Source organism: Pseudophryne corroboree, chromosome 4 (assembly GCF_028390025.1).
Source record: "Pseudophryne corroboree isolate aPseCor3 chromosome 4, aPseCor3.hap2, whole genome shotgun sequence".
Taxonomy (NCBI): Eukaryota; Metazoa; Chordata; class Amphibia; order Anura; family Myobatrachidae; genus Pseudophryne; species Pseudophryne corroboree.
In genome coordinates, this window is record NC_086447.1 from 148,846,061 (window position 1) to 148,868,364 (window position 22,304).

Consider the following 22,304-nt stretch of genomic DNA (forward strand, 5'->3'; position numbering starts at 1 on the left):
ATCAAATTTATTAACCCATGGAGGTCTGTATTCGGAGTCACACTCAAAATTAAAGTGGAAAAACACACTACAGGCTGATCCAACTTTGATGTAATGTCCTTTAAACAAGTCAAAATGAGGCTCAGTAGTGTGTGTGGCCTTCACATGCCTGTATAACCTCCCTACAATGCCTGGGCATGCTCCTGATGAGGTGGCGGATGGTTTCCTGAGGGATCTCCCCCAAGACCTGGACTAAAGCATCCACCAACTCCTGCACAGTCTGTGGTGCAACGTGGCGTTGGTGGATGGAGCGAGACATGATGTCCCAGATGTGCTCAATTGGATTCAGGTCTGGGGAACGGGCGGGCCAGTCCATAGCATCAATGCCTTCGTCTTGAAGGAACTGCTGACATACTCCAGCCACATGAGGTCCAGCATTGTCTTGAATTAGGAGGAACCCAGAGCCAACCGCACCAGCATATGGTCTCACAAGGGGTCTGAGGATCTCATCTCGGTACCTAATGGCAGTCAGGCTACCTCTGGTGAGCACATGGAGGGCTGTGCGGCCCCCCAAAGAAATGCCACCCCACACCATTACTGACCAACTGCCAAACCGGTCATGCTGAAGGATGTTGCAGGCAGCAGAACGTTCTCCTTGGCGTCTCCAGACACTGTCTCGTCTGTCATATGTGCTCAGTGAGAACCTGCTTTCATCTGTGAAGAGCACAAGGCGCCAGTAGCGAATTTGCCAATCTTGGTGTTCTCTGGCAAATGCCAAACGTCCCGCATGGTGTTGGGCTGTAAGCACAAACCCCACCTGTGGACATCGGGCCCTCATATCACCCTCATGGAGTCTGTTTCTGATCATTTGAGTAGACACATGCACATTTGTGGCTTGCTGGAGGTCATTTTGCAGGGCTCTGGCAGTGCTCCTCCTGTTCCTCCTTGCACAAAGGCGAAGGTAGCGGTCCTGCTGCTGGGTTGTTGCCCTCCTACGTCCTCCTCCACGTCTCCTGATGTACTGGCCTGTCTCCTGGTAGCACCTCCATGCTCTGGACACTACGCTGACAGACACAGCAAACCTTCTTGCCACAGCCCGCATTGATGTGCCATCCTGGATGAGCTGCACTACCTGAGCCACTTGTGTGGGTTGTAGACTCCGTCTCATGCTACCACTAGAGTGAAAGCACCGCCAGCTTTCAAAAGTAACCAAAACATCAGCCAGAAAGCATAGGAGCTGAGAAGTGGTCTGTGGTCACCATCTGCAGAATAACTCCTTTATTGGGGGTGTCTTGCTAATTGCCTATAATTCCCACCTGTTGTCTATTCCATTTGCACAACAGCATGTGAAATTGATTGTCAATCAGTGTTGCTTCCTAAGTGGACAGTTTGATTTCACAGAAGTGTGATTGACTTGGAGTTACATTGTGTTGTTTAAGTGTTCCCTTTATTTTTTTGAGCAGTGTAGTAAAAAAGGGGCAGACTAGATGGGCCAAGTGGTTCTTTTCTGCTGTCACATTATATATTTCTATGCTTCTTGGTGCTAGCTACTGCTGCGCAGTAAAATGCATAACAGTTTTTATTGATTTTGTTTTATTTATACATGTGTATCCATGCCCCCAATATTTGACCAGACCCCCTCAAGTGGGCTCATCAATGCTCTCCATGGCCAGCCTACCATCATCTACTTTTTCCCTTCTGCATCTTCCATTTGGGGACAGTATTAAATACTCCTGTAGGTTGTCTATTAATAATGGTAGATTGAGATAAAAACAAATATTGATGTCTCCCATTTGTAAGTGAAAAGAATTCAGTGGTGTCTTGCCCACTTTGTGACCACTATTTCATTTTCAGACAATTCCTGATGAGTATTTTTTTTAGTCCTCAAGGACTTGAGATTTTAAGAAGCCAAGCCAGAGCTGGCCATGACCAATTTGGTGCATTAGCCAAATTTTAGCTGTTTCCCCTTAAATTGCAGCCAATCACAACATCAAGCCTACAGCATGTCCGCTGGAGCAATGGCACCTTAAGATGGTATTTCCACTCAATTTTGACCACCTCACAGTTCACAATATTGTGTACATCTGCTTTAGGCCAAAGACTGCAGTGAGCTGGCTGGTTACTAAGCAACAGAGAATCGGCACAAACACATGCAGTGGCAAACTCAGGATTTCTAGAGGGGGGGGGGTTCCAAATGCAATCCACAATCTCACACTCTGCAGAACATTAGAGCAAGTGCGGGAGTCTGGGGGAGTGGTAGAAGAACCTAGTAACGACCCTCGACAATGTAAACCAATGTAAACATTGGTCTTTTTATACACTGGATACTGTATGGAATACGGTATTCATATTTAACATTATGGATTGTCCATAGTAGAGGCTGTATCAAACATATTTAAATAATATAAATACTGTAAGTGGTCCGGAGAATGTTAAACACATCATAATATATAAATCCACAAACATAATGGAACCAGTACTGCATTTTCTAAGTACACATTCTCCCACCTCATGCTAAGGTCCCTGTTTCTTCTTACTGGTAGCCACTCTCTGGATCAGTGCACAGATTGAGGATCCATAGACACAGCAAGGTTGGTAGAAGAAGCTGCTGCCACTGGGCATGTGCAGAAGCACTGTTCTGTCGCCTAAACTGCATGATGTGGCGACAGTTCTAGTAATTGTATTAAATACCATTGCTATTGTCATAACTTGAGCCACTTGGCAAGAGGAGGGGGGATCCTGTCAAACAACCCACCTTCCCCTGCATTTGCCTATGAAATAGTAGTTTGTAGCATATCTAAGAAACATTGCTACACAGCAATGACAAAAATTAAAAGTGGTGCAAGATGGAATTGTCCTTGGGCCCTCTCACCCACATTTATAATGGATATTAAAATTGACATGCGCAGATTAACAAACCAAGCACTTCAGAGACAGTGACTGCTACTTTTGTGGTTGAAGTGCTTGGTTTGTTTGGGCCCTCATGAAACAAGATACCAATGGGATTAAGGCAGCTAATCTAACAGATAATAGCTCTGCAGTGGCAAAATGTCACTGTCACTACTATCCTCATCCTCATCAGTATGTACATCATCATGACACAATACCAATTCATCTCCGCTGGAATCCACCATTATATAAGTCTCTGTACTTTGATGTTATTGCGGTAAAAGTCTTCCTCGTGGAATTTATAGTTCATTTTGATGAACATCATCTTTTCCACATTTTAAATGCCAATCACTGAGAAGGTTCTGCCTTCTGGTTCTATTTCTGAGTACACACTGGAGGGTGGGCAGCTTAAATAATGCAAAGCCAGTTTTTACAAGGGCCTTCAAATTGTATGTAGACTTGATCTACAAGTCCAACATAATTTGCAGAATCGCTTTGTTTCATCTCCTCGATCAATTTATCCAGCTGATTTTCTAAAATCCTAATTAGGGGAATCACCTGACTCAAGCTAGCAGTGTCGGAACTCACTTTACAGGTGGCTACTTCAAAGGGTTTGAGCAACTTTACACAAGACAGAAAGTATTCTCCACTGCACTGGGCTAAGGTACACTCCCCATCCTCCCCAATGTCATGGCTTGTTGTCTAGCAATGGATGGCTTTTTGTTGTTTCTCCATCCGCTTAAGCATATAAAATGTGGAATTCTACCTGGTTACCACCTCTTGCTTCAGATGGTGGCAGGGCAAATTGAACTGTCCTTGCAAGTGCTGCAATCTCCTGCATGCTTTGGCTGAATGCTGAAAGTCTCCCCAAAATTTTCAGGCCACAGACAGCATCTACTACACAAGATGACTGCATGAGCAAAACATGGGGCATGTTGAAATTCACCCAGATGTAATGCTTTTTGTGGCATAATCAGAAATCACAAATCCTGAGGAGAGTCCAAGTGGAGTAAGACATTTTGCTTTGACATCCCTTTTTTAAGAGGTAGTCAGTGGTTTGCCTCTTAGTGAAGCTGGTAATACAGAGAGTAGCCTGCCTTTCAATAAGCTGGCATTGTTTGTTAGATACTGCTGCTGCTGAAGGCGATTCACCCACCCAGTGGGCTGTCACAGTCATGTAATCTTTCGTTTCCCCACTATCACTTATCCACATATCTGTGGTTAAGTGGACAGTGGGTACAATGGCATTTTGTAGGCCAATAATAAGATTTTTTAATGTCCTAGTACAGCTGAGGAATGGCTTTTCAGGTAAAATGGAACAGAGATGGAATTTGGGACCGGGGACACAGGACCTCAATTAACTGTGAAAAACTTACTGCATTAATGGCAGATATTGGACATATTGGGCATACTGTAGATCTAATGCTAGCATAGCCATGATGGCATTAGTGATCTGCTGTGCAACTGGGTGAGAGCTGTCATATTGGGATGGTATCAGGATCCTGACACTTGGGATGCCGGCAGTCAAAGTACCAACAACGGCATCCCAACACTCAGGATCCCGACAACTAGTAGGTAACTATTCAATCCCTAATCCCTGATCCCACTAACCCTCTTTTTCTGCAGCCTTACCCTAACCCTACTCCCCATCACAGCCTAACCCTAATTTTTTCTGGTGGTGCCTAACCCTAACCACCCCTTTCCGCAACCTAAACCTAACACTATATTCCCCACAACCTAATCCTCCCTAAATCCCACTCACCACAGCCGATCCTTAACCCTCCCCCTACAGCCTATCCCTAACCCTCCCCCCACAGCCTAAACCTAACCCTCCCTCCCCTGCAACCTAACCCTCCCCAAGGTTGCCTAGCCCTAAGTCCCCCTCACCAGAACCTTATCCCAGGCCTTCCCCCACAGACTATCCTTAACCCTCCCCCCACATCCTAAACCTAAGCTCCCCTCTGAGCTTACCTCTCCATAGCCCTGGAAAACCCTTGTTTGGAATCCCAGCAGTTGGTATTTCAACTTCTGGGACCCCATCATTCTTGCTTACCCAAAGGATTGTTTCACAGTCAATTTTTTTTTAAATACTACTAGTTGTCTTCTTGGGCTCCTTCTGTGATGAAGATCCATACCCAGCAGCAGCAGCAGGCCTTGTGCTGAAGGATTCCTATAAGGAATCCAAGCCTTCACAAATTGGATGCAGATTCTTACTGAGTATATTGGGGATGAAGGTGTTAGCGGTGAAGATTGCAGATGCTGGGATCTAGTTGAGAGGACGGAGCTAGCTGATGCTGGACTGCTTGTTATTTATCTTAGCACCAGTTTCTGATGTTGCCGAAAAGTTTTCATGAGCTTGCAGTAAATTACGTAACAGGGAGGAGGTTCCTAGATGGTTAACATCCCTAACTCTACTTACTGTGGTTTTACAAATGCTACAGATGGTTATACAATTGTTGTTAGTATTTGGGTAAAAATAATTTCACACATAAGACTTGAATTTGTTGGTCCTATGCCCAGGCATGACATTGGGCTTCTTCTTATCATGGCCAAGAGCTGCTTTCACTGGTGCCTTACACAAACAACATCCTTATTAGTGCTGGCATCAGCTACACAAATATCCCACCTATCCTCTTGCAATTTCTTGGTGGCATAATCAATTTCTATATCATCAGCTTTGCTTCTAATGCTTATCCCCCCATTTGCAAAGAGAGCAGAAATGGGGGAAGGTGGCTTCTCTATGAGTACAGTATATTATCAGAAAGGTCTCGCATAGCACTCGAGGACACACTTAGACTCTCCTCAGGGTTTGTGACATATCTGTTTCTCAGCGCACAGTTTCTTCTACTGCTTTAGTGGTTTTCAATTTTTTTGCACCTCTTATAGACTCTGAGTAAATTGGTCTTGCATTATCATGAGAGGCAAAAGCAGATGCCTCACTGACAGCTGCAGAACAAACACTCAAAAATAAAGGCCAAGGCCTGAGTCTTTCCTTGCCACTGCATGTGGTGAATGGTATGTTTGCAATTGTATGTTTTTCTGCACCAAACTTTACCTGTATTAAAGATGTTTTGATTTTAGATGCCCTATCTTAGATCATCTCTGCCCTTGAACATCGGCTTTAGTAAATGATGTTGAAGGACTAGCATAGTCATCATGACTGGTGGCAGCAGCTGTAGCAACAGTATTTGGGTACTCATCTCTAAACTGAACGTTATCCATTTCTCACTTTGTGTGGAGTCACAGGGCTTATAGATGCACATGAACAAAGCACACTAAGATATAGCGCACCTAGCAGTACAATCAATAGAACTTACAGATGTTTTTATTTTGCTCAGTTTGGCACGCCATGCATAACATGGGTTATCTTTTTTCTATGAGTGGAGAGTGGATTGATTTTCATTTTTATTGCCATAATAGAATATGTATAAAGTAGCATATTAGAGAAGTATATTAAGAAAATCAGAAAGCATGGCTAAATCTCTGAGTTTATGGCATGCCAAACCAAGCCATACATGGCAGGATATAGGAAAGGTGTATTTGGGCACATCTGTAACTATATATTTTTATTTTTAAAAGTTGCAGCTTAGTTCAAACTGCGTGCAGTCACAAGGCTTAAGAATGCACGTGAACAAAGCGCACTACAAACAGTACAAACAATAGAAGAATATCTTTATTTTCCACTTTGCACAAGCATTTGCAGGCACACTGGTTTCGGCAAATGAGCCATGAATATACACAATCATGGGCAAGATGAGGCAGAACTCATCTGTATACAAAGGTCCAGTTTGGGACCGAAACGTCGATACACCCCTGTTTACTATGAACTACTGAAAATAAAGAAAAACTGCTTTTGAAGACTTGTGAGTGCTCCTCTGTTGTGGACTTATATTGGAAAGTGATGGGTCAATATCTATCACTATAATGGAAGTCACCCCAGCATATACTTGAAAGGCCAAAGTGTGGACTGTTTGGAACTTATATATATATATATATATATATATATATGTGCAAAAAAGGTGTATAACGAGCGCTTAATACCTAAACGTTTACAATGACTAAATTAATCAAACAAAATTCGTGCATAACCATTCACGTCAATTCCAAACAGCACTCCCAAGTATAGGGGCTGCAGTATAGACTTTCTTATTGACTCATATTTCGCTGAGTCATAAATACAAATGTTCAATAGGGATAAAGTCTCTGCGCCTTCAGAGCTTTGGTGTGGAAACTTCCATCTGTGTATAACCAATAATATATGCGTACCAGAAATATGATCAAGTTGTGCCTGTAGTGGTATCTTTAATTGGTCGTCTTCCCTTGTCCTCTTACTCCATGTATGAACACCCTCAGCGAGGTGTTAAGACACAATTTACATAGGCAGAGAGGGAAGATTTGTGTCAGCAAAATGCTCTTAATATTATAAAGTGACTTGTGACTTATTTGTGCCAATATATAAAATATTTTTTATATAAAGTGCTCTGTGCCTATAGTGTTTCAATAAACCACTATATTATATGTGATTTCTAATATAAATAATCAGAATCACACCCAAGTGGCTAAAAATAAATAAAAAAGGAAGGTAATAACTCACTCCTTTTAAGAATGCTGCTCCTATGAGGTGATCCTTGACAAAGTATAGTACCTCTAAAAAGAAAGTTTTTTTCTCATGGAAAAAAACAGAAAGAAAAAGGAGCTGATAGTGTGATATAGTTTTTCACAATTTTTAATCACACACATACATATAAAAATGGAATCGTACAATTTAAAAAGTAATAACAAGCTTATCTGTTGTACACTACCTCTCCAACGACCTGTACAACAGATAAGCTTGTTATTACTTTTTAAATTGTACGATTCCATTTTTATATGTATGTGTGTGATTAAAAATTGTGAAAAACTATATCACACTATCAGCTCCTATTTCTTTCTGTTTTTTTCCCATGAGAAAAAAACTTTCTTTTTAGAGGTACTATACTTTGTCAAGAAGGCGAAAGAACTGGGTGAAGTAATTCCCTGGGTTTGTGAATTTGATGTCCATAGCAACCAGACATGTAAGGAAGTCAGGCGTTTATGGCCCATGGTGGCCACTGATCCAGACTTGCCTATGTTTCGGCACCAACGGATTATGCCCAGCTACATAAGAGGCCGAAGCATTAAAGATATGGTTGTTAAAACTGACATGGCCAAGTTTAAAGTAGCACCTGAGCATTTTTTTAAACGAAAAAACGGTTGTTTTAAGTGTACGGGATGCACAACGTGCTCGCACATGTCAGTGGGAGATCACATAGTGCATCCATGTTCAGGAAAAAAGTTTCCAATAAGATGGCCCCTCACCTGCATCACCAAGTTTGTCATTTATGCGATCATCTGCCCATGTGGCAGGTATTACATTGGCAAAACTGAGTGTTCCTTTAAAATCAGGATGGCACAGCACAGGTTGGCAATAAGAAATGCCCTTGCCTCAGGCAAGGGGGACCAACCTGTGGCTAAACATTTTGTTGAATATAGACACACGATGGCCACCTTTAAGCATAGAATTATTGATCACGTGCCAGACTCCATGCGGGGAGGCAATAGGGGAAGGAAACTTCTGCAGCTAGAATCCATGTGGATTCATAGGTTAAATACCCTCAAACCAGCAGGTCTAAATGACAGTTTAGGCCTCATCAATTTTATTTAGGTCCTGATTACAAAGAATTCCAGCAATAGTGGTCTTATAGATCGGGACTTATTATTTGAGTTCATGTAAACTTGGACAACAGAACTAAGGAAAGGGATTTTAGTTGATAAAGTGACAAGTAAGTAATTTATACCAGAAAAGAGTAGCTTGTAGTGGAAATTGAGGCACCTTGGGAACAGACAGGGGTTTGATCATTATGTCTTTTATTATTATGTCATTTTTTTATACACAGCAAGGTATATTGTTGGTATACACTGAAAAATGTTTTTATGTTGTTGAGTTAAGCACTTGATATTTTAACACTCACAAATGTTTTAAGAATAGATGATAGAGTATGCACTGATTTGTTTTAAAGCCGTGTTGTATGATGCAGTATTCACGGCGCTTTGTTTACACTGGTATCCATGTTTTTTTGCTGTAGACTCTAAGCTGGGTTGCTATGGACGCGCCTCCCGGCGCCGACGCGTCACTTCCGGTGAGACGACGGTGACGTCAGTCTGAGGCCCGGGACGGCGCGGCAAGCGACACCGGACAGAAGGGTATGAACTGTAGGAGGGGGTAAGTTGTATTTAAACTCACTGTTGTTTGCATTGCACTTATCCTGACGAAGGGGGAAACCCCGAAACGTTGATTCTGCACCATTACAGTTTGTTATTTCACAAGACTCTGAGTGCCACCTCATCATTATCGTTTGGTGTTATGCAAAGGGTTTTATCCCTGGAGGAGGGCACCTGAGCAAGTCAGCCCCATAGCAGGGGCTGAGCCGAGTGCCGGAGAAAAAACTATTATGTATATATATATATAATTCATCTACCTTTATTTAGTAAGGGACCCACAGTCTGAAGTGCCCCGGGCCCCCCATAGCCTTAATCTGGCTCTGAGCAGGACAGACGTTTAAAATGAGCAGCAATCCAGCTGGCCAAACACGTCCAACACAGATGACAATTTGTGCCAATCTGAGGGTCTAATTCAGGAGAGGAGACACATTCGAGCTGGTGATATTGCTGATGAACTGAACATCTCAGTGGGTACTGTGCACAACATTGTTCCTGAGCAACTGGGGTTCAGTCACTTGACATTGATTTCTTCTATACTGGGATAGATGGCTTGGTGTACTCTTGGAACAAATGCTTAGACCAGTATGGGGACTATGTGGAAAAATAATCTGTGCCAAGATCATACTATTGATTATATGTATATGTATGAGTTGAATACATTTATACAATGAGAGATTATGTTACCTAATTTATTGAACCACCCTTGTATGTGATCATCAGCGTTGCATGCAGTTTACATGTACCCCCGAATCAGGCCTAAAGAGTGTAATTCTAGATAAACGTTATACAATGTAAATTAAATTTTCAATGTCAGAAAAATGTAATAAAGACAGTTCTGGGGGAGAATGTGATAGCGTGTGAGAATTAGGAAGTGAGAGATTTTGTGAGACTATGCCTGTTTTTTAAAGTGGCAATCATTTTTATGGCAAAATCAACCTGTTTTTTCCATGTAAATGATTGCCACTTTAAAAAAACAGGCAAACTCTCCCAAAATCTCTCTTTTCCTGATTCTCAAACCCTATTACATTCCCCCCCACCCCCCTTCCCCGGTGTCTACCTCCACATGAGTCATAAAGGAGGCTGAATCAACCCATATTTTAGCAGAAAATCGTTAAAATGTTAAATTTAAAGAACATAATAGTTGTAAAGAGTTAGGAGGTTGCCCTACCTATGCCAGGGCCGGATTAAGCCTTGGGGGTGCCCGGGGCATTTAAGAAAGAGGGGCCCCGATGTAAGGTGTTAGATGTATAAATTGTGCATACCTTCCAACATATCCCATTCCAGGAGGGACAAAATGCTCTCTACCTGGACTTCCTGTGTTCAACTATTTAATTGATAAGAAAGGTACTTCAAAATAGGTGATTGCAATCCTAAATTAAGAGGGCAGTCCAGGCAAAGAACATTTTGTCCCTCTTGGAATGGATTATGGTGGGAGGTATAGATTGTGTATATTAAATTTAAACCAATGCTGTATATTAGTTTTAACTAATAGTTTAATAATGCCTGAGTACTGTTTATAGCTCCACCTAATTGAAAGACAACTATTTTAAAACTTTTCTTGTAGTGGAACAAAGACAACTTAACCTTAAAATACACATAAAAAAAAAATCATTTATCTTGTCACTTGCAAAAATAGCAGCAGCCTCTGTACTACTTACACACTGAGACAGGACTCTGGAGAACTCTCTGTGTGTGTCTCTATCTCTAGACCCAAATAGTTTAGTTACATAACTGTTTATACAGGACTCAGACACCCAGGCGGAGAAAAAGCTGGGATCCCTGTGTCACTAAGAGCCCTCTCCACACTCCTATCTCTCCTCTGGTCAAAAAGCTCTGTCAGTACCTCATGAAACATGATATTCCTGTGTCTCTGCCTGCACTGCATACTGTCCTGCTCGCATTCTGGCTGCTGGTTCTGCTGCTGCTTAAGAGGGAAAGCTAGTGATGTCAGTGTGGTCTGGCCGAGGGGGTGGGTGCTGACAAAGGGGGGCCCGGGGTACAGTATGCCCTGCATCCCCCCTTAATCTGGCTATGACCTATGCACACTTCTGCTTTGTGGAGGTCTTATCCGAATGCGTAGAGTAGCTTTGTACCCATTGTGCACTGGCTGGTCCATTAATGTGCAGTGGTTCTGTGCATCTAGTGCACTTCAGAAATTAATTTGACTTTTAGTACCTATAAGCAATCAGGTCAGTCCAGTATTTTATACATCACAGAAAGCAGCCAGATAGAAGTCTACAGCAGACTCTTCTATGCATGACAAGAAATTCTAATTTCCACTGTGCTAGTCTGCAGTGTTTAAAGACTTATATGATTATTGGAAAGCAGCCTTGATTGTAAACGTGAGAGACAAGACAAAAAAACAAACACAAAAACAGTGATGCTTGATTTATTTTAAACATTTTATCTCCTTTATATTACTTAAGACCTTAATTTGCACTAGTAAATTAAGTCTGTCTTTCTCTTTCTAATAACTACCAATGTAAACATGATGATGGTCTAGAGAGAATGCTTTAATGAAAAGAAAGATTTCATTATTTTTTTCTATTGACAAGTTTTGTCTACTGTCACTTCTAATTAATGATGTTTCCGCTCAACCTCCATCTGCCAAAGGGGGATTTCATTCATGTGGCATTCTGTTTAACAAGTTTAGAAACATTGTTGCCTTTTACACTGATGTTAATGTGTTTCTATGATGTGGGGATGACACATTCTATATTAGTGCATTGTTATTGAAGAAAAAATATCATTCATTCTTTGCCATACAAACAGAGAGACTAACGACAAGTCTAAAAACAGGAGGACACTTTGCATTTGATCCAAATACTGTTGAGAAACCTTAACTTCAACAACAATGTGCTTAGGTATTATTTAATACAAACACTATTATTAAATACAACACTATTTATCACAACCTTCTACTAATCCTATCTCAGTGTTAAGCAATTTGATTGGTAAATCCCACTAAGAATTTATTTAGTCAGTGGATGAAGCAGGTGAGGTTTTCGCCATTGCAATCACAAAAAACATGAATACATTACAAGCATGATTTGTTATACTGATGAAGAAAGGTGAAAGATTAGGCTTCTGAAAGGTAATACAATTTGTCTGTAGTGTGTGCATTCGCAGTCTGTATCTGAGTACATAAGAAAGAAAAAGTATAATTGGCACTTTCTCCTTATAGAATCAAACTCAAGCCAAAATGTATCAAACTCAGTCAAGATGAGCTCTTCATATACCATAGGGTTTAGAACAAATAATATGCATGTATACTTATAGTGAGAATAGAAACATAACATTTTATGGCAGTAAAGAACCACTTGGCCCAACTAGTTTGCCCTAACCACATGTACACACACACACTAGGATTCATTTTTATCAGTAGCCAATTAACCTACCATTATATATTTTTGTATTGTGGGAGGAAACCGGAGCACCCCATGCAAACATGGGGAGAACATATAAAGTCCAGACTGTTAGGGATGTGGTAGGAATGGAACCCATGACCTCAGTGCTGTGAGGCAGCAATGCTAACCATTATACCGTCCGTTTTTCCATAAATCTAGATATTGTCATAGATTATCAACAGGGACAATGATAGCATCTTCCCAATAGTTGACTTCCAGAATTTTGTATGAAATCAGAGTAGAATAGTACTTGCAGTAGTAGCTTGTGGGTAGATTGTAGACTATTAAATCATGATAATCTCTCTTTGATCCATAGATCTGTCTTTTCTGAAGGTTGCAGATTGAAGTGTTCACAGGGCAAATTAGTTTATATGGAGGTTAGCATTGAAAGAATTTGGTTCCTGCATTTCACAAGTTTCTCATTAAAAAAAGAATGATCTCCCATAATGTAGTAGATAAATATATTTTGGACAAAAATTTCATGAAATGCTTTTTTCCAGGAATACAGAATCTGTCCCTAAGCGACACATGAAGCAAACTCACAGTATGGTGAAGAAGCTGCTCTGAGGCAAGACAGTGGTCTCCAGCACCTGTGTTACTGGGTGTATACCTGTGCATTTTAAAAACTGGTCCTTTATTAGGGATTGTCTACGCTCCTAAACAGCACATATATAATATATAAATTAGTATTTCAGTTAGTAGTCATTTTAAAAGATGACTAAAAAGTCTCACTAAATAATTTTTCAAGTGAGTTAAAAATAAACTCCAAAAATCAATATAGGCATATTCAAGGCCAACTGATGAACTGGGATCACAGCGCCAATATTATGAAACCAGTGATCATTTATCTCTGAATGAAATAAAGTGCAACACATACAGTAAAAGCAAACTCCGAACATTCAATAGACCTTGAACGTTGCTTGTTGTGCCATACTTTGTTTGTCAAAAATTTAGGAAGTTCTCTATTTTTACAACAATTATGCTGTGGTGGCAGCATCTTAATGACAAAACAAGTAACTGAGATCTGAATGGATAAAAGTCAAATTTACCAAAGACAGGTGCTGTAGGCAATAGCTATGACCATCAGTTATGACTTCTGATGAGTACCAGATGAAAACATACACACATAGAGATCTTCATTTATAGCACCTTATCCTCATAGCTTGATATTCTCATATGCCCAGAGGACTTCATGCTCAGATTAGTAGGGACTTACATATATACAGCAGATGCCAACTAGTGCTAGCTAAGGTCAGTCATGCTGGCAGGTAACTGCATCACAACAGTGAAATAGGATTGTAATCAAATGACTGTCTGTGCCTTGGCAGCACTGCCTTGTCTGCTAGGCAAAATGCAAGTCAACAAGGATGAAAATGGTGGTAGCTACCTGTATGTGAGCTGACTCTAAATGAAGCTGCTGGTCCTAATACCTTTGTTTACTGTGTTTTTTTTTTTTTTTAGTAAATTGAACATCATTTAAATAAAGACAGTATTAGTGACCGGGGTGTCTAGTAGTTAACTTTATTTATCGTGATGATTATTAAGTGATTTTTCTTTGTACAAAGGTTCATGGCAAAGTCATAGAGGGACTTAAATATGTACTAAAACACACGCATTTGGAGATGTCTCTGGAGTCAGTTACTTGACTTATTTGGAAACAAGGAGCGTGCTGAAGGTCCAGGCACAATCTTATCCAGGAGGAAATATCCTTGCTTTATCTATTCACTATATTTCCAGGTATGCACTATGTGCAGTAAATAAAATAAATATGGTTAATGATAGTAAGCTTTCTACAGCCTATCAATATTTACATGTAGCATACTCTTATACACACAATCATCCACAAAGTTATGATGCTTGGTGGTTTATGGCTTGCAAAAGCAGTTACAGGAAATGCTGTTAACTTTTGCTGTCACAGAAATGCTAAAATCTACATCTAGCCTTACAACACTGTGAAAATATAAAATAGATACAATTACCAAGTACCACTCTTAGTTGAATTTAACAATGTAATGTGAGGAGGTAATGCAAATGCACTATTAGTTTTAAATAGACTATATCTACATGTGCACTAAGAATTATGTGTTTACAGGAAGCAGAAGATAATGCTTTAATTTGCATAATTCCATAAGCAATAATTAAGGCCATGTATTCTTATTAATACAGTAGTATAAAAAGTTAATTAAAGAGGGTAAAGAAAGACCTAATGTAAGCTGCCAAGGGAGATAAATCTTTTAGAGAAAGTCTTACTTGTATCCTTATATTACTGAATTCTAGCTGAATAATATTCAGTGTAATAATCACCATAGCTTTCTGAGAATATGCACTGACAAATGGTTATTGGCAACTTTCAATATTCAGTCTAATAATTTCCTGTGTTTCTGAAAAATAACTTTCCACTATGAATACTAATACTGTACAAATACATAATGCTGAGAAAGTAGGTGCTTCCATTTTGTGACCCATGACTAGTATAGCAGGTGTGTCCAATTCGCATGCCAAGGCAATAAAACTGAATTGCCAGACTCGAAAGGCATCCTGGACATAAACCTTGGATATAATACAATGAAGTTATATTTTGTCTAGAGTTGAAAGCAAGTTACATGTTTACATATAGGTAAGTGCTGCTTGTCTTGTGGTCTATACATGTTACTTGGAAATGGGAACACACTAAGGCAGTGGTTTCCAAACTTTTTTGAATCACGGCGCCCTAGAATATCAGAATTGTTTTCACGGCACCCCTAGACCAAAAATTTCTTATTGAGAAATTTAGAAAGAAATATTACATTAAGTAGATCGCGTTTATATGTCATCCTTAGGGTCAGTTGTGTGGTGAGGGACAAGATTTGCTTCTGTTTGGCCACATATTTTATGACTGGCAGCCACCAGCTCTGGTTTTGCCTATTATATTGACAATGAATAATTTGAATTGGTCCCAGACCACCAACCCGGGGCACCCCTGCAAGTGTCCCGAGGCACCCCAGGGAGCCACGGCACACAGTTTGGGAACCTCTGCACTAAGGCAATAAAATAATACTTTGATCATCATGATTTAATAGACCCAAGTCAAACTCTTAACTAAGGTCAGCAACTTTTTTTGCATGAGTAATGTATTAATGCTAAAATATGTACATTTCTATAAAATAACTCACTTTATCTTGCTTTTTTATATGAATAAATCAAGTGATGTCTCATATTTATTCATATAAAAAGCAAGAGAAAGTAAAGCAAGACATGTTTAATCCTCTATTTATTTAACATTCCATCTGAGGGACAAAGATGAGTACGAGAAGAAAAGAGGATTGCTATGTTATGATAAGATATAGGGTGGTTTTGTAATAGTAAGGAAATAGCTAGTCATCTACGTAGACTAAAGAATGAACTCTTAAGAAATCAACCAAGAACATTCATTGACACAAAGAGAAAAGAACACTTACAGTAAGTCATATTCCAAGTCTTGAGCAATAAGTCACAAAACACAGCACAAAACATAAAGTACAGTATACTGACATTTTCTGATTTGAAAAAGCGCACCATACAGTATTTATAAGGGTGAAAGAATAATTGATGGTTAGTGAATGAAAGTGTTATGTTAAGTTTAGAATAAACCGAGATATTTACAGATAAAGAGAAATTATTAGACGTAAAGTATTATACATAGCACTTTTATACATAAAGTATATATCAGTCAATACACTATCACTATCTAAAATATGTTACATTTTTATTATGATCCCTAAGTCATAACACCTTTATTTAAAAAAAAAACAAATTTTTTAGAAAATTGTTGGGTAAGAACTTCATCCACTCGCCTCTTCAATTAAAGACAAAACATTCATCAGAGTTGAGGAGTGCCGCATTTTAGCTAGTTTATCATGAGTTTGTGCCTCTGCTTGAGCACAGGTGCAACTGCTTAGCATTAGATGCAAAATGATGCTGATACAGTATGTACAATGTCTTTTTGCCTGATGCTCATGGAATGGCCAAAAATAACATATGATGCCCTATTTTCAGCTGACCATGTACATTGATAATGCACTTTTTGCAAAATCAAATGTCATCATTTTGTACCTGCATTTGTTTGGCCTCATTCAAGGGCAGATATATTAAGCCTGGAGAAGTGATAAAGCAGTGATAAGTGGAAGGTGATAACGCACCAGCCAATCAGCCCAAATATGTACATTTACATATTGGAGCTGATTGACTGGTGCATTATCACCTTGCACTTATCACTGCTTTATCACTGCTTTATCACTTCTCCAGGCTTAATACATCTGCCCCTCAGTTACCTAATCATAGCAAATGTGTTTTATTACTTTTTAGTATGCTGATAACATGACTAAAGTGTTTTGTTTGAAAGCCAAGTGTGTATTAAGCTATTACGTAAAGTCTAAGGTGTACAGTGGCAAATGAGTCACAATTAATGTATAGATTCTAATCTAATGATGTGTCCAGGTGAGGAATATATAATAAGCTCATTTGTGACTTCAAAAAGCTTTACAGTATGTTTTAATTTTATTCATTAAAATATTCAAATTTTGGGGCTGTTCATACTAACTCACAAACATTTTAAGTCCTGCTTTTAAGAGTGATGGGTCCTGCTCTTAAGAGTGATACTGTAAGTCTTGCTCTTAAGAGTGATTTTTGGGGAGATGTACTAAGCAGTGATAAAAGTGGAGAAGTGAGCCAGTGGAGAAATTGCCCATGGCAACCAATCAGCTGCTCTGTATACTTTGATAGTATGCAAATTATAAATGTTATGTAAATGCTAATTGGTTGCCATGGGCAACTTCTCCACAGGCTCACTTTTCCACTTTTATCACTGCTTAGTACATGTCCTCCTAAGTACTGCTCTGAAGAGTGATAAGTACTGCTCTGAAGAGTGATAAGTCCTGCTCTAAGGAATTAAGATGGACCTCTAGTCAGTGAAAGTGATTGGGCAGAGCTACAAAGTGTTTTCTAAACTCGTAAACAGTATTCCTATACTCCCCAGGCACACATACATTTTAGACCGCAATATTTACAGTTTATTTTTATTCATTTGCACTGTTCTGATTGGAAAGCCATTAAAACCTGCTGGCCAGCACAATCCTTCCACCTTACCACCAAAATGTTATGTATTTTCAACTATCACCTCCTTTAATTACAACGGTGCCCTTGTGGTTATGTAACTGTTTATAAAATGTTATAGTCATCTTCCAATAATATACAAACTGAAAGTCCCGGCTTTTGTGCTGTGTGATGTGTGTTTACCTTGCTGTGTGATTAACTTTACATCCATGAGACATACAGTAAGAAGGGAAATAAAAATGTACCAAGGCTTTAATGATAGAACTAAAAGTACTTCTGACTCATGCAAAAATACATTGAGTATTAGATACAGTGGTGCACCAAGCCAGGTGTTTGAAGGCAATGATTCGTTTACTGACTCTCAGCACTGAGGTCTTGGATTCGATACCTATAAATGCCTATATATGTGGAAGCATGATCTTGCAGTGGTTGCGGCGTTTTCTTCCATTTGATCAGGTTTCCTCCCACACTCAACAAACATACTAGTACTGAAGGTTTACTGGCATAACCCTAGTGTGTCCAGGTTGTGGACTTAGGGGTGAGGCCGCCCAAAGGCACAACAGTAGCAGCTGCCCCGCCTGTCTAATTTTATTATTTTTATTGATTGGTTATAAACCCTGATTTGATGATAGCCATTTTAATACAATAATAAAGAAAAAGCCACTATGATTTTTTTTTAAATTATGTATACATATTTACTAAGTAGGACAGATTACAGGGGCAGTATGTGCATGTCCTTCCCGTTTACACTCCATTCAAGATTGTATATGGTACAGTACGGTGGAAATATTTTGCTGTTTCTGGTACTTCTTGGGCTGACAATACCACACAATCATCCAAGTGCTGCCCCCAAACAAGTGCCACCCCTAGGCATGTGCCTCATGTGCCTAATGGGAAAGCCGCAACTGTGTGTTTCTGTACATGTGATAGGAAATGGAGACTGTAAGATCCACTGGGGCAGGGACTGGTGTGAATGACTTAGGGGTACATTTATTAAGCAGTGATAAGAACGGAGAAGTGAGCCAGTAGAGAAGTTGCCCATGGCAACCAATCAGCTCTGAAGTAACATCTATAATTTGCATACTATAAAATGATACAGAGCTGCTGATTGGTTGATGGGGAAATTTCTCCACTGGCTCACTATATATATATATTTGGTTAACGTAAAATGATTCATACTGCAGATATAACTCTCTTAAGAAATTCTTGTTTTATCTACTCATTTTGTTGAAAATGTTCAGACTTGTGATGAAAAAGATCACCATGGTGAGAAATTCTACAACTTTTTAAACATGTTATGGACTTTTGGATATATTGTTGATATACTGTTATTCTTATCTAATATTCTACATGTTAAATATTGCTGCGTCTGTTCATATGATCTAAGATGCAGTATCAGGAAGATATTAAGTCATAACAAAATACATTCTAGGAAATGGTATTGTTGTTTATGATACATAAATGGAAGATAAAGTGAAACAATATCACAGGAGACAGCAGGAAGAGGAATCTTGTTGTTGGGTGTTTAACAGTTGGAGTGTTTTCTTTTTTTGCTAAATCATAGAATGTTCATAAATAGTAAGTTCTCTTAGTTGGTCATTTTTGCTATAGAGTTGACTGGTTAGAAAATCACAGAATAATTGTGTTTTTAATGACAATTTTGCTTCCATTAAATAGGTAATTTTTAAAGTGGGATCATTTTTTCTAGGTTTTAACTTACCAACTACTTTATGTATCACTGTGTTTTATTTGAATCAACTTTTTGATAGAAAGTACAGTATATTCTAGAACTTTCCAGTGGAAGTTTTAAAATTTAATTTGGACAACTAAGTTGAACCATTTTGAAGTATTATTAAAAGTACCCATGTTTTCCTCCTTACGCTGTCTTTAGATTTTCCTGAAGTCTAATTATTTAGCAGTGCCCTTAAAAGTGACGGCGATGAAGTCTGTGTTTTATATGATCACTGAACAACAGCAATTATTTTAATTTTTATCCTATTTGTAACTTTCTAGATCACAGGTTCTCAAACTCGGTCCTCAAGACCCCACACAGTGCATGTTTTGCAGGTCTCCTCACAGAATCACAAGTGAAATAATTAGCTCCACCTGTGAACCTTTTAAAATGTGTCAGTGAGTAAATAATTCACCTGTGCACCTGCTGGGTTACCAGCAAAACATGCACTGCGTGGGGTCCTGAGGACCGAGTTTGAGAACCTGTGTTCTAGATCACTCGAACTTTAGGACCCCAAACAGTTCATGTTTACCATGTCTCCTCACAGATTCGCAAGTGAAAAAATTGAGCTCCATCTATGAATGTTTTAAAATTTCTCAGTGAGTAGTGAAAACACATGTGCACCTGCCAGGTGTCCTGGAAAATGGGAACTGTGTGGGGTCCTGATGACCGAGTTTGAGAACCACTGTTCTAGATAATGGTCTCTAGATAAAAGATCCCCTTCCAGTATATTTTATTGATTTATAAGCAATGATAGAGCCATATCACAAAGTACTAAAAATACTGAAACATACTAAACTATGTTGTGTCAGGCTGCTCTCTTATCTGTACAGCTCCAACTACAGCAACATAAAATAAGTCTAGTAGGCAAAAGTTCAGAAAAGGTAGAATAACGTTTTTCAGCTATTGTATTTCAGTTATACTTAAATGTGATTCTATGTAATGCATACCTTCCAACATGATCCTCTCCAGGAGGGACAGAATGCTCTGCTCCTAGACTTCCCTCTTAATTTATGATTGCCATCACCTGTGGTGAAACACCTTTCTTATCCAATGACCTGTTCAACACAGGTGCTAGCAATAAAAAATTAAGAGAAAAGTCCAGAAGCAGAGCATTGTGTCCCTCCTGGAGGGGGTCATATTGGGAGGTATGTGTAATGGTCAGTATATATGATCTTATATTATACACATTTTACATATATATATATATATATATATATATATATATATATATATATGAAGACAAGACCCATCATTGTTACCTTTACCACATTAAACAGTTAAAATGGTAAACACATAAGAAAATGTTTTTTTTTTAAAAGTTCTAAATGGACAATGTGATCAAAGAGTTTTGTTTTCTATCTATCTATCTATCTATCTATCTATCTATCTATCTATCTATCTATCTATCTATCTATCATCTCTCTCTCTCTCTCTCTCTATATATATATATATATATATATATATATACATACATACAAATATATATATACTACATTTACTATACCTATATAACGCATATATAACAAATATTATTTCTATTTCTGGATAAAGTTTGTACAGTGTAGATGGTGTTGAACTTTTCATTTCTTCTGTATACACGGTAACAAATACAGTTAGATTATAAAGAAGTGTGAAACTGAGTAATAGCTAGAAGCTTACAGAGATGTACACTCTTTGTATTATAGGCTAATAGTACAGTATTTTACGTATATCTACCTATAACACAGGTAAGCCTGCATACTTTATCTAGAACAGTCTAATCAGATGTGTTGTACATCTGTACTCACAATCACACACTTTCTAGGCAGACATCCAATCTTAAAGCATGTCCACCGCAATAGGTACAGATTCAAAATGCAGAAGGGGATGTGGATGATATCCTAATTCTAGTGATGCAGAGAAGGTTCCTAATGCCATGTAATGCTGAGAACATGACTCGCTCAGCAGGTCAGTAGGATTGTCCAGAAAGTATGCAAGCAGCACATAAAACACATTATTAATCACAGTGTGCTTTTAAACCTCAATTCAACACTTTGGTTCTGAGGATAACGCTACTTATGTTTAGTATTAGGAACATGCATCAGCCTCATAGACAAGCACATTACACTGACAGTGGTCTCTGAGTCATTGGTAACATTTAAATGCACAAAGTCTTGGTAATTAAATAATGCAAGATGTTACTGATGGTCAAACACACAATATGGAATGATTAGACCAGGGGGTAAAGTACTTGCCCAAGTTGGTACAAAAAGGCTGACCGGGCGCTCTACTTGGGGTGGCAGCTGCTTCCCCGCAGCATTCATTTCCCATGCAGATGAATTCCTGTATGAAGCGATCTTGTATCAGTCATTTATTCCATATGCCAAGCTCTCCGAGGCAACTGGGAAGAGTACGCAAGTTATCAGGACAGAGGCACCTTTTGTGCAAGCTAACTAATCCATCTCAGGACAGGAGAGTGTGCGGAACAGCATCTGGTAGCAGAATCAGCAGCAGGGACTCTAAAACGTTATCACATCCAGATAGATCCCCACTGCTATCCTCTCTCCCCTCCCTCCTTCCCAGCACAGCTCAGCCTCTCTCTCTCTCTCTCTCTCTCTCTCTCTCTCTCTCTCTCTCTCTCTGTTGCTGTCATTTAGTAACATGTTTCTCCACCTGCTGGCTTACATGTACTTTCTTCCACTCTTTAATCACTTACCCCATTGTGATTAGGCTGTCCTAATGCCTCATTTCCTTAAATACTTTTGCAGTAATGCCAGGGTGTGCAAGATCTGAAGACTAAAGGGTTAATTATATTCAATATTATAAAGTGTTTTTACTTTTACAGGATGCTGGAGCAGAATAATGGATGGGATTGTAATTCTGATGGTTGCTAGGAATCAGTTTAATATGAAAATACTGAAATCTGCATGGTGAAAGTCTTATGGTTTATAGGAGAAAAACACAGGTTTTTAAGAAAAAGCCTAAAGCCTATGGAGCTATTTTAA

General features: G+C 39.1%; 1 protein-coding gene across 1 annotated transcript in view; it reads right to left on the minus strand.

Moving 5' to 3' along the window:
- The window catches only part of SNTG2 (syntrophin gamma 2), a 1,009,087-nt gene extending 987,247 nt beyond the window's left edge, over positions 1-21,840 (minus strand). The window contains exon 1 of the mRNA XM_063915497.1: positions 21,555-21,840. Coding sequence (XP_063771567.1) covers positions 21,555-21,623 — 69 coding nt within the window. The 5' untranslated portion in view covers positions 21,624-21,840. The remainder of the gene's footprint in view (positions 1-21,554) is intronic.
- Between the last annotated feature and the right edge of the window lie 464 nt (positions 21,841-22,304).